Genomic DNA, 11,868 nt, shown 5'->3' with positions numbered 1-11,868 from the left:
ATGGTCCCTCTGCAGCGGGGGCACCCCCGCCACGCCAGGGGGTGGCTGGGCGCCCAGTATGGACCCAATTCGGCCCCAGTTTGGGGGAAGGCCTCCCCGTCCTTCTCAAGATGGCGCTGGCCGCGGGACGCGGTGCATTGGCCTTCCCAAGATGGCGGCGCGGCTCCTTCCGCCGTACGCCCTCCCCAAGATGGCGGCGCTGCTACTTCCGCCGTGCGCCCTCCCCAAGATGGCGGCGCGGCTCCTTCCGCCGTGCGCCCTCCCCAAGATGGCGCGCGGCGCGACATTGCTTCCGGCGCGCTTCCCGGCGTGCACCGCGGCGGCAGCGGGAGCGGCAAGATGGCGGACGTGCTGGATCTGCATGAGGCGGGGGGCGAGGATTTCGCCATGGACGAGGATGGCGACGGTGAGGGCGGTGCCGGGGCTGCCCCCAGTAGCGCGGCCCCACCGAGCGGCCCGGCCCGCTGCCTCCTCGGCTGGGGCCGGCGCGGGGTCCCGCCTGCTCCTGCTCGGGCCCGGTTCTGGCCGGCGCTGGGCCCAGCGGCCACTACCCTGCTGCCCCCCGGCCCTGCACCGCTCCCCGCCGCCCTCCGGCTCGGGTCCGGTCCGGCTCGGACCCTGCTCCCGTACCGCTTACCCCGCCTCGGGCCCGGCCCCCCTCGCTCAGGGGGTGTCCCCGGGCCTCTCAAGCTCAGTGCCGTGCCCCGGGGGTCTTACCCGGCCGGGGGCCGCGGCCTGGCTCCCCTCCCCGTTCCAACCCGCTCCCCTCTCGCCCGCAGAGAGCATCCACAAGCTGAAGGAGAAAGCCAAGAAGCGGAAGGGCCGAGGCTTCGGCTCAGGTGAGGATCAGCCGACGTGCTCTGCACTCCTGCGCTGGCCGGGCTGTCCTGGAGCCTCCGTCTCCCAGTTTGGGTTACCCAGGCCATCCCTGAGCCTCCATGTCCCAGTTTGGGCTGGTCAGGCCGTTCCCCAGCCCTCCAAACCTCCATCTCCCGGGATGGGTCGGCCAGACTGTCCCTGAGCCTCCGTCTCCCGGGTTGGGTGAAAGGGCTGCCCTGGGGTCGCTCAGAGAGCAGTCGTGTCTGAAGCCCCCACCGGTTTTGTGCTTTTGGGGAGTTTTAAGTGGATTTGTGGTTGTCTGGGCCCTGTTGTCTTCCTGAGTGATGGCGCCAGGTGCCTGATTCTCTTTCCCCCTCTTTGCTGTGCCCAGAGGAGGGCTCACGGGCCCGCGTGCGTGAGGACTATGACAGCGTGGAGCAGGACGGGGATGAGCCAGGCCCACAGAGGTGTGAGTATCACCGGAGGCACCTTCCCAGCCCCCACCGCGGGCGCTTTGCCAGAGTGAGGGGAGATGGTGGGGGAGCGCAGGGTCTTTGGCTCTGTATCGGGGTTCAGACCGTGCTGGGACAGAGCCTTTCCCCACCTCGCTGGGATTCACCTCAGGTTCAGCCAAGCACGTTGGACTCCAGCGCTCCTAACCCCAGGTTCTTGGGGGTCGGGGGGGTGTCCCCTTCCCTGAGCCCCCTCAGCTGACGTGGGGGCACACCCTGCGCTCGGCGTAACCCTTACCCCTCTCTGCACCGCAGCGGTGGAGGGCTGGATTCTCTTCGTCACGGGGGTTCACGAGGAGGCGACGGAAGAAGATATCCACGACAAATTCGCAGAGTACGGCGAGATAAAAAAACATCCACCTGAACCTCGACAGACGGACGGGCTACCTGAAGGTAGGAGGGGGTGCTCAGCGCAGGCTGCGCTTGGCCCCCCCAGCCTCTCGGCTGCCTCGCCGCCTCCGTTTTGGCTTACGGGATGTTTGAACTCATCCGTCTGGTGGCAGCTGGATGCAACTCGCGCTCGTGTTTCCCCTTCCCTGGCTCTGCTGCGGAGGCTGGGATTGAATGGGGCTGGGGGGGGGGGGGGGGGGGGATTATTCCTACATCCAGGGTCCCCGCAGCTCACGCTCCCTCCCTCCCGCTCCTTAGGGATATACTCTGGTTGAGTACGAGACCTATAAAGAGGCGCAGGCGGCCATGGAGGGGCTGAACGGCCAGGAGCTGATGGGGCAGCCCATCAGCGTGGACTGGTGCTTCGTGAGAGGCCCCCCGAAGGGGAAGAGGAGGTAAGGGCCGCGTCGCGCGCGGGGCTGCGATTAAAATCACCCCGTGGGCTCGTGAGGCCGATAAACCGCCCCCGACACGCTCTGCACTCTCTTCCAGGGGCGGGCGCCGCCGCAGCAGGAGTCCGGACAGGAGACGCCGATGATGGATACTTGTTTTTACTTGTGCGTTCCAAACTGGGGGGAACTGGGAGGGAAAAGTGGGGGGTTTGTATGTGGGGGACGGGGCGTTTGAGGAACAGCTGGAGGAGTAAAACAGTTCATCGCTTCGGCAGATTTGCTTCTTTACCAGATTTTATTGTTTTCAAACAAGGGAACTTGAGTGAAGAAGCAACACCTGAGGTTCCTGGGGGTGGTTTTCACTTGGGTTTGTGGTGAACGCAGCCCCTGAGCCCGGTTACGTCTCAAACCGCGATGTTTTTAAGCATTTTGTTACGTCTGCGAGTGACCTGGCATTTTGGCCGCTCTTCTTTAAAGAACTGATTTTGTGTAAAAATGTCCTCTCGTTATTTGTCCTTAATTAAACATTCTGAGAAGCTGTAACCGAGCCCCGGTTCCTTCCGTGCCTCTTCGCTAATTTTAGATTTACCTACAGTCAGTCGATGTCTCTGCCACGGCGGTTGATCCGAGGGCTGGCAGTGGAACAACTTATTAGTTGAAAAAGCCATTTTCTCTTAAAATAGCATCTGAAAGCGACAGTTTTATGGAGCTGCGCGCTGCTCTCCGGCAGGTCAGCGGGTTTTCTGCGTAGCTCAGCGCCGGGAGCGTTGAATTCTCCCCGTGCCCCCGGCGCAGGTGAAGGGGCACATTTAAAATAAGTTACATTTTCTTTTTTGGCATCTTTTGAAGGAGTTTCTGCCCCAGATGTTGCTCTCTGCCTGACACGGGGTGCGTTGCTTCTGGCTTACCGCTCCTCACGTGCTGCGTGGTGCCGTTAGGCACCACCCAGCATGGAAATGTGCCGGTGATGCCGCAGCGCTGGCTCCGGATAAACCATCCCCGGGCCTAAAACCAGGTTCCTGCTGAGAAAATAATCCGAGTTTATTGCTGAGCAGCTTCGTGGTGGCACAGAGCCCTTGTTGTCTCCCCCCAGCCCCCTTTTGGGGGTGCCCCTCGCCCCCCCACGGGTCCAGCCTGGCCTCCCCGTCACATGAAGCTCTCCACCGTCCTCCTCCGGCACAGCTCACAGCTCCGTCCCGGTGGGGCTGCGCCCGCCATCACCTCCAGCTCGTGCTTTCCAGATCCCCCCTGGCTGTTGCCAGCTCCCCTGGCCAGCACGGCCGTGGTGGAGACACGGAAAGAGCCGGTGAGGGCAGAGCCAGCGTCTTGCTCGTGCCGGCGGCGGCTGCAGCGGCAAGCGTGCCACATCTCCCTGCGGAAATGCACCGTGAAGAGCCCGTAGATGAGCGGATCCAAGCACGTGTTGAAGAGGCCGAAGAGGAAGAGGATGTGGCTGAGGGACGGCGGCACCTTCTCCCGCGTCAGCATCTCGGGGGGAGAACCAGTACCAGAGGCCCAGGAGGTAGTAGGGCGTCCAGCAGACGATGAAGGTCAGGACGATGACGATGGACATCTTCAGCGTGCGCATCCTGGCCCGGGGGATGTTGTTGTAGGAGCGGCGGAGCTGGATCTCCTGGGAGGAGACTGCGGGGTGGAAACGCAGCGGCGGGTAGGAAGGAGAGAGGAGGAACGCATCGCCCAGCGGTTAATTAAGAGCGCTGGGTTAATGAGGTGGGGAGAGGGGACCCGAGCGGGGTGCTGGGCCCCAGCAGGAGCAGCGGGAGGTGGAAGAGGAAGAGAAGCGAGCGGTGGAGGCGCGGCGCGGCCCTGGCCCGTGCTCTCACCGCGGGCGTCCTTCATCCGGCCCGAGATGGCGGCGAGGATGCGGCCGTAGCAGAGCACCATGACGAGCAGCGGCAGGAGGAAGAGGCAGGCGAAGGTGAACATGTTGTAGAGCGTCTCCTGCCAGTGCGCCCCGAAGCTGCCCACCGTCGCGCACTGCACGAAGCGGCGCGGCCGCAACCGGCTCACCGTGCGGAAGATGAACGCCTGCGAGGGGCCGTGGGGCGGTCAGCGCCCTTCCTCCCCTCCCCCCCCATCATCATCGTCACCATCCCGCCCCACCCACGGTGTCCCCCCCATCCCCGGGGCTGGGCTTCGCCCACCTGGGGCAGAGCCAGCACGGCGCTGAGCACCCACGCCGCGCACAGCATCGCCTTGTTCCTCCTCTCGGCGCAGCCCACCGCCAAGGGGTTGACGATGGCGGCGTGCCGGTCCAACGCGATGACGACGGTGACGAAGGCCGAGGCGTACATGGCGGCCAACTTGAGGAACATGAGCGCCCGGCACGCCGTGTCTCCCCCGTACCACTGCACGGTGACGTTCCAGGTGGCATCCAACGGCATCACCACCACCGTCACCAGCAGGTCGGCCGCCGCCAGGTTGGCCATCAGGACGCGGACGCGGGGGCGGGCGACGCCGCGGTGCCCGGGCGGCCGACCAGAGCACGGCCCCGTTGCAACAAGCCGAGGAGAGGAAGAGGAGGCACGTGATGGCCACCCGCACCTTGGCCGCGGTGGAGAAGGTGGGCAGCAGGATGGGTTCCTCGCCGACACAGCTCCGGTTCCCCGCCGGCCCGGTGGCGTTCATGCCGACGGTGGCCGCGGCGGGGCTGGGAGCCCGGGAACCCGCTCGGGCTCGTCCCCCCGGCAGGACACGGTGACGTTGAGCATCTTTGGGGTTCGCCCCGCTCGTCCGGCACGGCCCTGCTGCTGTGCCGGGGGGTTGGTCGGGGCTCAGCCAGGGGGGCACCCAGAGCGATGGCGCCCGCGGCCCCTCTCGCTCCTGAGGCCGGGGCGCGGTGCGTAACGGAGCCCGGCCCCGGGCTGGGGACAGTGGCCTCGTCCCCCCCATTCCTGAGGACCCCCCCGGGGTGTGGCTCAGCCCGCAGACCCCTCAGCACCCAGCAGGACGAGGCTGGTCACCCACATCCCCCCGGCACCGCGCCCTCCCCGTGTCCCCTGGCCAGCCCTGGGTGTCCCCTTCCGCCTCCCTTCCGCCTCCCTTCCGCCTCCCTTCCGCCTCCCTTCCGCCTCCCTTCCGCCTCCCTTCCGCCTCCCTTCCGCCTCCCTTCCGCCTCCCTTCCTTGTCCCCGGTCCCCCTGAGACCCCCCAGCCGGGCTGAGCCCCCGGCAGCAGCGCGGGGGGGACAGGAGGGACCCGGGTGTCCCACGGGTGCTGCCCCCACCCCCAGCCACGCCCGGTCACGGTGTCCCCCAGCCCCGGCAGTGTCCCCCAGCCCCGGCAGTGTCCCCAGCCCCGGCAGTGTCCCCCTACACCGGCAGTGTCCCCAGCCCCGGCAGTGTCCCCCTACACCGGCAGCGTCCCCAGCCCCGGCAGTGTCCCCCTACACCGGCAGCGTGCCAACCTGCCGCTGTCCCCAGCCCCACCGGTGCCCCCCGGCAGCGTCCCTCAGCTCTGGCAGTGTCCCCAAGCAACGGCAGCGTCCCCCGGCGGTGTCCCCCGCCCCAGCAGTGTCCCCGGCCCCCGGCAGCGTCCCCCGGCCCCGGCTGTGCCCCCCCAGCCATGTCCCCCGGCAGTGTCCCTCAGCTCTGGCAGTGTCCCCAAGCAACGGCAGCGTCCCCCGGCGGCGTCCCTCGCCCCAACAGTGTCCCCGGCCCCGGCAGCATCCCCCGGCGGTGCCCCCGGCCCCAGCTGTGCCCCCCAGCCATGTCCCCCCGGCAGTGTCCCCAAGCAGCAGCAGCAGCCCCCTGCAGCGCCCCCCGCCCCGGCCGTACCCCAGTCCCCGCAGCCCCCCCCCCGCCCCCGGCCCGCAGCCCCCCCCGCACCGCTCCGCAGCGCTGCCCGGGAGCCGTTGCCGCAGCCGGTACCGCCCGCCCGGCCCAGCCCGGCCCCCCCCCGCTGCGGCACCGGCCCCGGGCTCCCCGCACCCCCGGCCCCCCCCCCGCGGCGGGGGGCCACCCGGCCGCTGCGCCAGGGCAGAGCCACCATCCCCCGGGACGCCCCGCTGCCCTCCCCTGGGGGGGACACACGACCCAGCAGTGCCCTGCGGGATGAGCTGCCCCCTCCCCCCCCCCCGGGCACGGCGCGGCTCGGGCCCCCCCCCCGCAGCTGCAGCTTCTCCCCCCCCGCACCCCACCGGCAAGAGCCATCAGGACCCCCTTTCCCAGATGTGCCGGCGCCAGATGTGCCAGGCCGTGTGCACCCAAGGGCACCAGGCACACGGCGCCCCAGATGTGCCAGTGGTCATGGTCCCTGCTGCCCAGATGTGCTGGCACCCAGATGTGCTCAGTCATCGTGCTGGCGCCCAGATGTGCTGGCGCCCAGATGTGCCAGTCCTCAGGCACATGGCACCTAGATGTGCTCAGTCATCGTGCTCCCTACTGCCCAGATGTGCTGGTGCCCAGATGTGCTAGTCCCCAGGCACACAGCGCCCAGATGTGCTCAGTTATCATGCTCCCTGCTGCCCAGATGTCTTGGTGCCCCAGATGTGCTGGTGCCCAGATGTGCCAGTCCTTGTGCACCCAGATGTGCTCCTCCTCAGGCTCACTGTGCCCAGATGTTCCAGCATCCAGGTACGCTACTCCTCCAGCACCCTGGCACCCAGATGTGCTGCCATCCAGCTGTGCCAGTCCTGCACCCAGATGTGCTGACCCCCCGCCAGCCCATGCCAGGGCGAGTGCCCCCCCCCCCCAACACTGGCCGATGGGCTGAGCTGTGCTGGGGCCTTTATTCACCAGGACGCCGACAGTGCGAGCCCCACCCGCCCGCTCCCACCCTGGCACCCCCCTCGCTGGGACCCTGTGCCCCCAAAATGGGGGGGGGGACACCCCCCCTGGGGGGGGACGCCCGGGTGCCTGGCAGCTGTTATTGCTCACAGTGCCCAGCCCCGAGCGGCGCCTGGCCGGGCCCTGGGGCAGGTCGGGCCACTGGCTGCCGCGGTCCGCAGGGAAAAGCGCTGCTGGGAGGATGAGGAAGGAGCGGGAGGAAGATGCGGTGGAGCCTGGAGTGAGGGGGGTGGCACCGGCTCCCGGAGGAATCTGGAGTCGTGCAAAGTTCCCCGCCGGCGGCAGCAATGGAGGAGTCGTGGCGTGCCTGCCGTCATCAGTAGGGTTCAGAGTGAACGCGGGCCACCGGCCGCCCCCAGGAGGCCCCGCGCTGGCACGAGAGCGGCCGTTCGGGGGGGTCCCGTCACGAGGGGGTCCCCGGGGGCGGCAGGGGGGACGCGGGCCCCCGGGGGGGTCCTTAACTGCCCGGCTCGGGGCCCGCGCTGCTCCGGAAGGTGGCCAGCTGCCGCATCTCCTCCGGCTGCATGGAGTGCCGGCGCAGCAGCCGGCCGGGGGGGGCCGGGGGGCCGCGGGGGGGGCGGCCCGGGGTGCAGAGGGGGCAAGAAGCCGGCCCGCCCCGGGGCCAGGGGGCTCCAGCAGGAGGGTGCCGGAGCCGCGGCGCTCCAGCAGCCCCGGGGGGGGGGGGCGGCGGCGGGCGGCCGGGGGGGGGTGACTCGGCGGGCGGCAGCGGGGGGGCCCCTCGGGGGGGGTCCCGGCGGGGGGCGCACGGCCGCGCCGCCTCGGGGGCCGTGTTGCGGCGGGGGCAGCGGCTGCGGGCCGGGGGCGGGGGGGGGGGCCCCGCTCGGGCCAGGCGCCCCCCGGCAGCCCCGCCCGCCTCCCGGCCCTCCACGCTGTGCCGCCGCGGGCGCCCCCCCAGGCTCAGCCCCTCCAGCCCGGCCACCAGGCGCTCGGGGGGGGGCCCGCGCCCCCTCGGGGGGCCACCAACCCCCCAGGGTTCCGAGTTGAGCCGCTTCAGCGGGCGGCCCCGGGCGCGGGGCGGCTCGGGGGGGGGGCGGGGGGGGCGGGGGGGCGGCGGGGGGGGGAAGCAGAAGACGTCCCGCTCCTCCTCCCGCTCGCCGCAGCCCGGCGAGGCCGCCGCCCGCACGTCGATGTCGGAGGGCGACATGCAGAGGCCGGGGGAGGGGGGCGAGTTGAGGTACTGCCGGGTGGTCTTGGCCCCCGAGGGGTCGGTGGCGGTGGCGATGATGATCACCTCCTTCCCCCGCGCCGCGCAGGCGTCCAGCAGCACCTGCAGCGTCTCCCGGTCCCCCCCGGTTGATGGCGTAAACCAGCGCCGAGGCGCCGCTGTAGTCGCGGGCGCTGGGATCGGCCCCGTGGGCCACAAGGACGGCGGCCACGGCGGCCCCGGCGCGCTCGGCACACGCGTGCATCAGCGCCGTGCGCCCCGTCCGGTCCGCGATGTGGGGGTCGGCGCCGCGCTCCAGCAGGTACCGCACCATCCGCGGCTGCTCGCCCGGCGCCGCGTACCCCCCCCCGGCAGGCGGCCATCAGCGGCGTCTGCCCGGCCGCGTTGCCCTCGTTGATGTAGGCGCCCCCCTCCAGCAGCAGCCGCGTCAGGCGGAACTTGCCCTGCGCCACCGCCCGCAGCAGCGCCGAGCCGTCGGTGGGCACCGTGCTCCCCCCGGGGGGGCGGCCCCGCGACGCCCGGCCGGCCGGGGCTGGGCATGGCGGGGCTCAGCGCAGCGCGGGGGGGCGCTCACTGCAACGGCATCGGCGCGGGGTCAGACGCCCACCCCCCACCCCCCAACGCGCGGCAGCCCCCCGCCTCGCTGGCCCCAGCTGGGGGGGGGGGGGGGGGGGGCGGCGGACCCCGCCGGGCCCCCCCACCCCCCCTCCCCGCGTCCCCACTGGCCCGCTCCTGCACCCCCACCCCCCGCTGCCTGTTACCCCCCTGCCCGTGCCCCCCATCCCTCCCAGCACCCCTACCCCTGCCCCCAGCCCTGCCCATGCCCCCAGCCCTGCCCATACCCACCCCTGCCCGCGCCCTCCAGCCCTGCCCGTGCCCCCCAGTGCCTCCGCCAGCCCTGCCCATACCCCCCAGCCCTGCCCGTATCCCACCCCTGCCCATACCCCTACCCCTGCCTGTGCCTCCCGCGCTGCCCGTACTCCCGTACCCCATCTGCCCCCACCTCTATCCCCTCCTTTAAACCCAAATCCCCTTCCTGCATCCCCTGCCCGTACCCCCCCCGTACCCCTTGTGCATCCCCTGCCCGTACCCCCCAGCCCCTGCCCGCATCCCTGCCTACACGGTTCCCATGGTGACGGCAGCTCATCCTGCTCCTCAGCTCTGACCAGCCGGGAAAATGGGGGGAAACCACCGACCCTCCCGTTCCCCCCAGTTCACCAGCCTGGTGGGTAGCGCTCCCTCCCCCCCCCCATCCCCCAGCAAGGCACCGACTGCCACTAAGCCCGGGCCTGGCTCTCGGGGCGACCCCGGGGAGGGGGAACAGCCCAGAAAGGGGACACCCCCCCCAGCCCCCTCTCCCCCCAATCCCTTCCCCTGTTACCATGGTGACGGGAGCGCGGTACCCCCCCGCGCCGGGTCCCAGCTGTCCCCCGGGATGGATGCGGCGGGGCCATCGCCCGGTGGCCGCCATCCCGGCCCGCCGCCGGCGTAGCGTGCGGGGGGGGCGGCAGGGGAGGTTATTTGGAGGGGGGGGGTCGTCCTCCCCCCCGCCCCGCCTCGCTATTTCTGGCGGCTGCCGGCGAGGGGCGGGGGGGGCTGGGGCGGGATGAATCCGCAGCCGGCAACGCACCCGCTGCGGGGGTGTGAGGGGGGGGAGCCCCGCGGGGCTGGCACGGCGGGGGCCACGGGGCACAGGGCGGGGGGCACAGCGCAGCGGGGCTGGGGGCCACGGGGCACAGGGTTGGGGAGCACGGTGTGGTGGGGCTGGGGGCGATGGGGGCTGGCACAGCGGGGGACCATGGGGCACATGGCTGGGGAGGCACAGAACAGTGAGGCGGGGGGCCATGGGGCAGCAGGGCTGGGGGGCACAGTGTGGTGGGGCTGAGGGGCCTGTCCTGGCGGGGGCAGGGGTCACAGCGCAGAGGGGCCGGGGGGCCCAGAGTGGCGGGGCTGGGAGCCATGGGGCAGCAGGCCTGGGGGTCCCAGTCCGGTTGGGCTGGGGGCTGACGTGCCGTAGGGCAGCGGGGCAGGAACCGTGGGACCGTGCCCCCAGCTCCCGCCCGCCCCATTCATCCCCGCCCGCCCCATTCAAGTGTCCGTTCCCACCTCTCGCCCCGCCCCTCCCCTCTGACTGGCTCCACCGCCCACAAATCAGCGCGGCGTTGGCACCTGGGCTCCGCCCTCCTGCAAGCGTTGCGCCGCCGCGGAAGCACGTGGAGCGCGTGCGCGGTGTGAGTACGGGCCCTGGTGGGGTGGGGGCTGCGCCGTGGGTCGTGTGCCCCCCCGCCCCCCCCCCCCCTCCGCGACCCGGGGGGCTGCGCCTTGGGTCCTGTGTCCCCCTGCGGCCCGGGGGGCTGCCCCACAGCTCCCTGTGCCCCGCCCGTCCCCCCTTCATGTCCCGGGGGGCTGCGCCGTGTTGTCCCCCTCGTGTCCCCAGGTCCGGGGGGCTGCCCCACAGCTCCCTGTGCCCGCCCGAGCGCTGACCCTCCCTGCACCCCCCCCCCCCCCGGCCCCCCAGAGCCCCCTCACCCCGGGCCTCTAGCCCCCCCAGGCCCCCCTGCGCCCCCCCATGCCTCCCTCACGCTGCACCCCACATGCCCCCCCAACCCCCCCCATGCCCCCCTTACCCTACGTCCCCAATTCCTCCCCTGCGCCCCCCATGTCCCCCTCACCTCATGTCCCCCAGCCCCCCTCACCCCGCGCTCCCCCGTGCCCCCCCGCGCCCCCCTGCACACCCAGGTCCCCCCTCACCCCGCACCCCCAGCCCCCCCGTGCCCCCCAGGCATGGCGGGCCGGGGTCGCGGCCGCGGCCGGGGGCAGATGACCTTCAACGTGGAGGCGGTGGGGATCGGCAAGGGGGACGCGCTGCCCCCCCCCACGCTGCAGCCCGCACCCCTCTTCCCGGTAAGTCCTTGTTGGGGGGGGGGGGGGGTGGAGGTGCCTCTGGTTGGGGTCCCCCTGACCCGACCCCCCCCAGCTGAGCGCTGGTGCCGCAGGCGCTGGAGCAGCGGGCGGCCCCACTGCCGGGGGGCGAGGAGGGGGAGTACATGCTGGCGCTGAAGCAGGAGCTGCGCGGGGCCATGAAGGGGCTCCCCTACTTCGTCAAGCCCGGGGCCCCCCGCAGAGGTAGGAGGGGGGGGGGGGGCTGGGGGTGGGGGGGGCTGGGGGGTGCCCCACAGCCACCTGCACCCCCCCTCCAGGCTGGGACCCACGGCATCCGTACCGCTGCGCCGGGGCAGCTTGGCACCCATGGACCCCCGCCGTGTCATGACCCCCCCATGGCCCCCCCTTCCCCTGTGTCATGACCCCCCCATGGCCCCCCCTTCCCCTGTGTCATGACACCCCATGGCACCCCCCCTGCACCGTGACGCCCCAGCTGCACTGCACAGTGACCCCCTCCCAGCCCCATGGTCCCCCCACTGTGTCAGACCCCCCATGGCCCCCCCACTATGTCATGACACCCCCGCCCCCAGCCCCATGTCCTCCCCACTGCACTGTGATGCCCCCCCCGCACTGTAATCCCCCCCACCTTGCCCCCAGCCCCACTGTACTGTCACCCCCCTCACTGTCAGGATGCCCCCCCCCTCCCCCCCAGTGCTGGGCCCTGTTGGGGATGTTTCCAGCTGGGCCACCCAGTGCCATCGGCTGTCCCTGCATATCTGTCCCGTTGCCCGCCCCCCTCCCCCACCCCCGAGCCCCACGCCCCCCCTGACTCCCCCCCCCCCCCCCCCCAGATATTGAGCGCTACTCGGACACCAGCTC

At 71.5% G+C, this 11,868-nt stretch overlaps 4 protein-coding genes across 4 annotated transcripts in view; 2 read left to right on the top strand and 2 right to left on the bottom strand.

Annotated features, from left to right (window-relative positions):
- The first annotated feature begins 311 nt into the window (after positions 1–311).
- Positions 312–2,656, top strand: RBM8A (RNA binding motif protein 8A). The gene is given in 7 exon segments (XM_056322563.1): positions 312–406; positions 780–839; positions 1,211–1,288; positions 1,587–1,678; positions 1,680–1,724; positions 1,980–2,116; positions 2,214–2,656. Coding segments are annotated over 7 exon segments (525 nt in total). The 5' UTR covers positions 312–339; the 3' UTR covers positions 2,260–2,656.
- Positions 2,657–2,800: 144 nt separating this feature from the next.
- Positions 2,801–5,102, bottom strand: LOC130141544 (gonadotropin-releasing hormone II receptor-like). The gene is given in 5 exon segments (XM_056322564.1): positions 2,801–3,607; positions 3,609–3,757; positions 3,958–4,162; positions 4,279–4,587; positions 4,589–5,102. Coding segments are annotated over 5 exon segments (1,449 nt in total). The 5' UTR covers positions 5,027–5,102; the 3' UTR covers positions 2,801–3,259.
- A 1,763-nt stretch (positions 5,103–6,865) lies between these two features.
- On the bottom strand, positions 6,866–9,099 carry ANKRD34A (ankyrin repeat domain 34A). Its single transcript, XM_056322619.1, is given in 6 exon segments — positions 6,866–7,486; positions 7,522–7,597; positions 7,599–8,229; positions 8,231–8,452; positions 8,454–8,653; positions 9,087–9,099. Coding segments are annotated over 6 exon segments (1,251 nt in total). The 3' UTR covers positions 6,866–7,377.
- A 1,158-nt stretch (positions 9,100–10,257) lies between these two features.
- POLR3GL (RNA polymerase III subunit GL) overlaps positions 10,258–11,868 on the top strand; it is a 5,881-nt gene continuing 4,270 nt past the window's right edge. Inside the window, exons 1-4 of the mRNA XM_056322618.1 lie at positions 10,258–10,337; positions 10,871–11,010; positions 11,103–11,232; positions 11,841–11,864. Of these exons, the coding sequence (XP_056178593.1) occupies positions 10,891–11,010; positions 11,103–11,232; positions 11,841–11,864 (274 nt within the window). The 5' untranslated portion in view covers positions 10,258–10,337; positions 10,871–10,890. The remainder of the gene's footprint in view (positions 10,338–10,870; positions 11,011–11,102; positions 11,233–11,840; positions 11,865–11,868) is intronic.

This window comes from Falco biarmicus, chromosome 19 (assembly GCF_023638135.1).
Source record: "Falco biarmicus isolate bFalBia1 chromosome 19, bFalBia1.pri, whole genome shotgun sequence".
Taxonomy (NCBI): Eukaryota; Metazoa; Chordata; class Aves; order Falconiformes; family Falconidae; genus Falco; species Falco biarmicus.
This window is presented reverse-complemented; position numbering and strand designations above follow the sequence as displayed.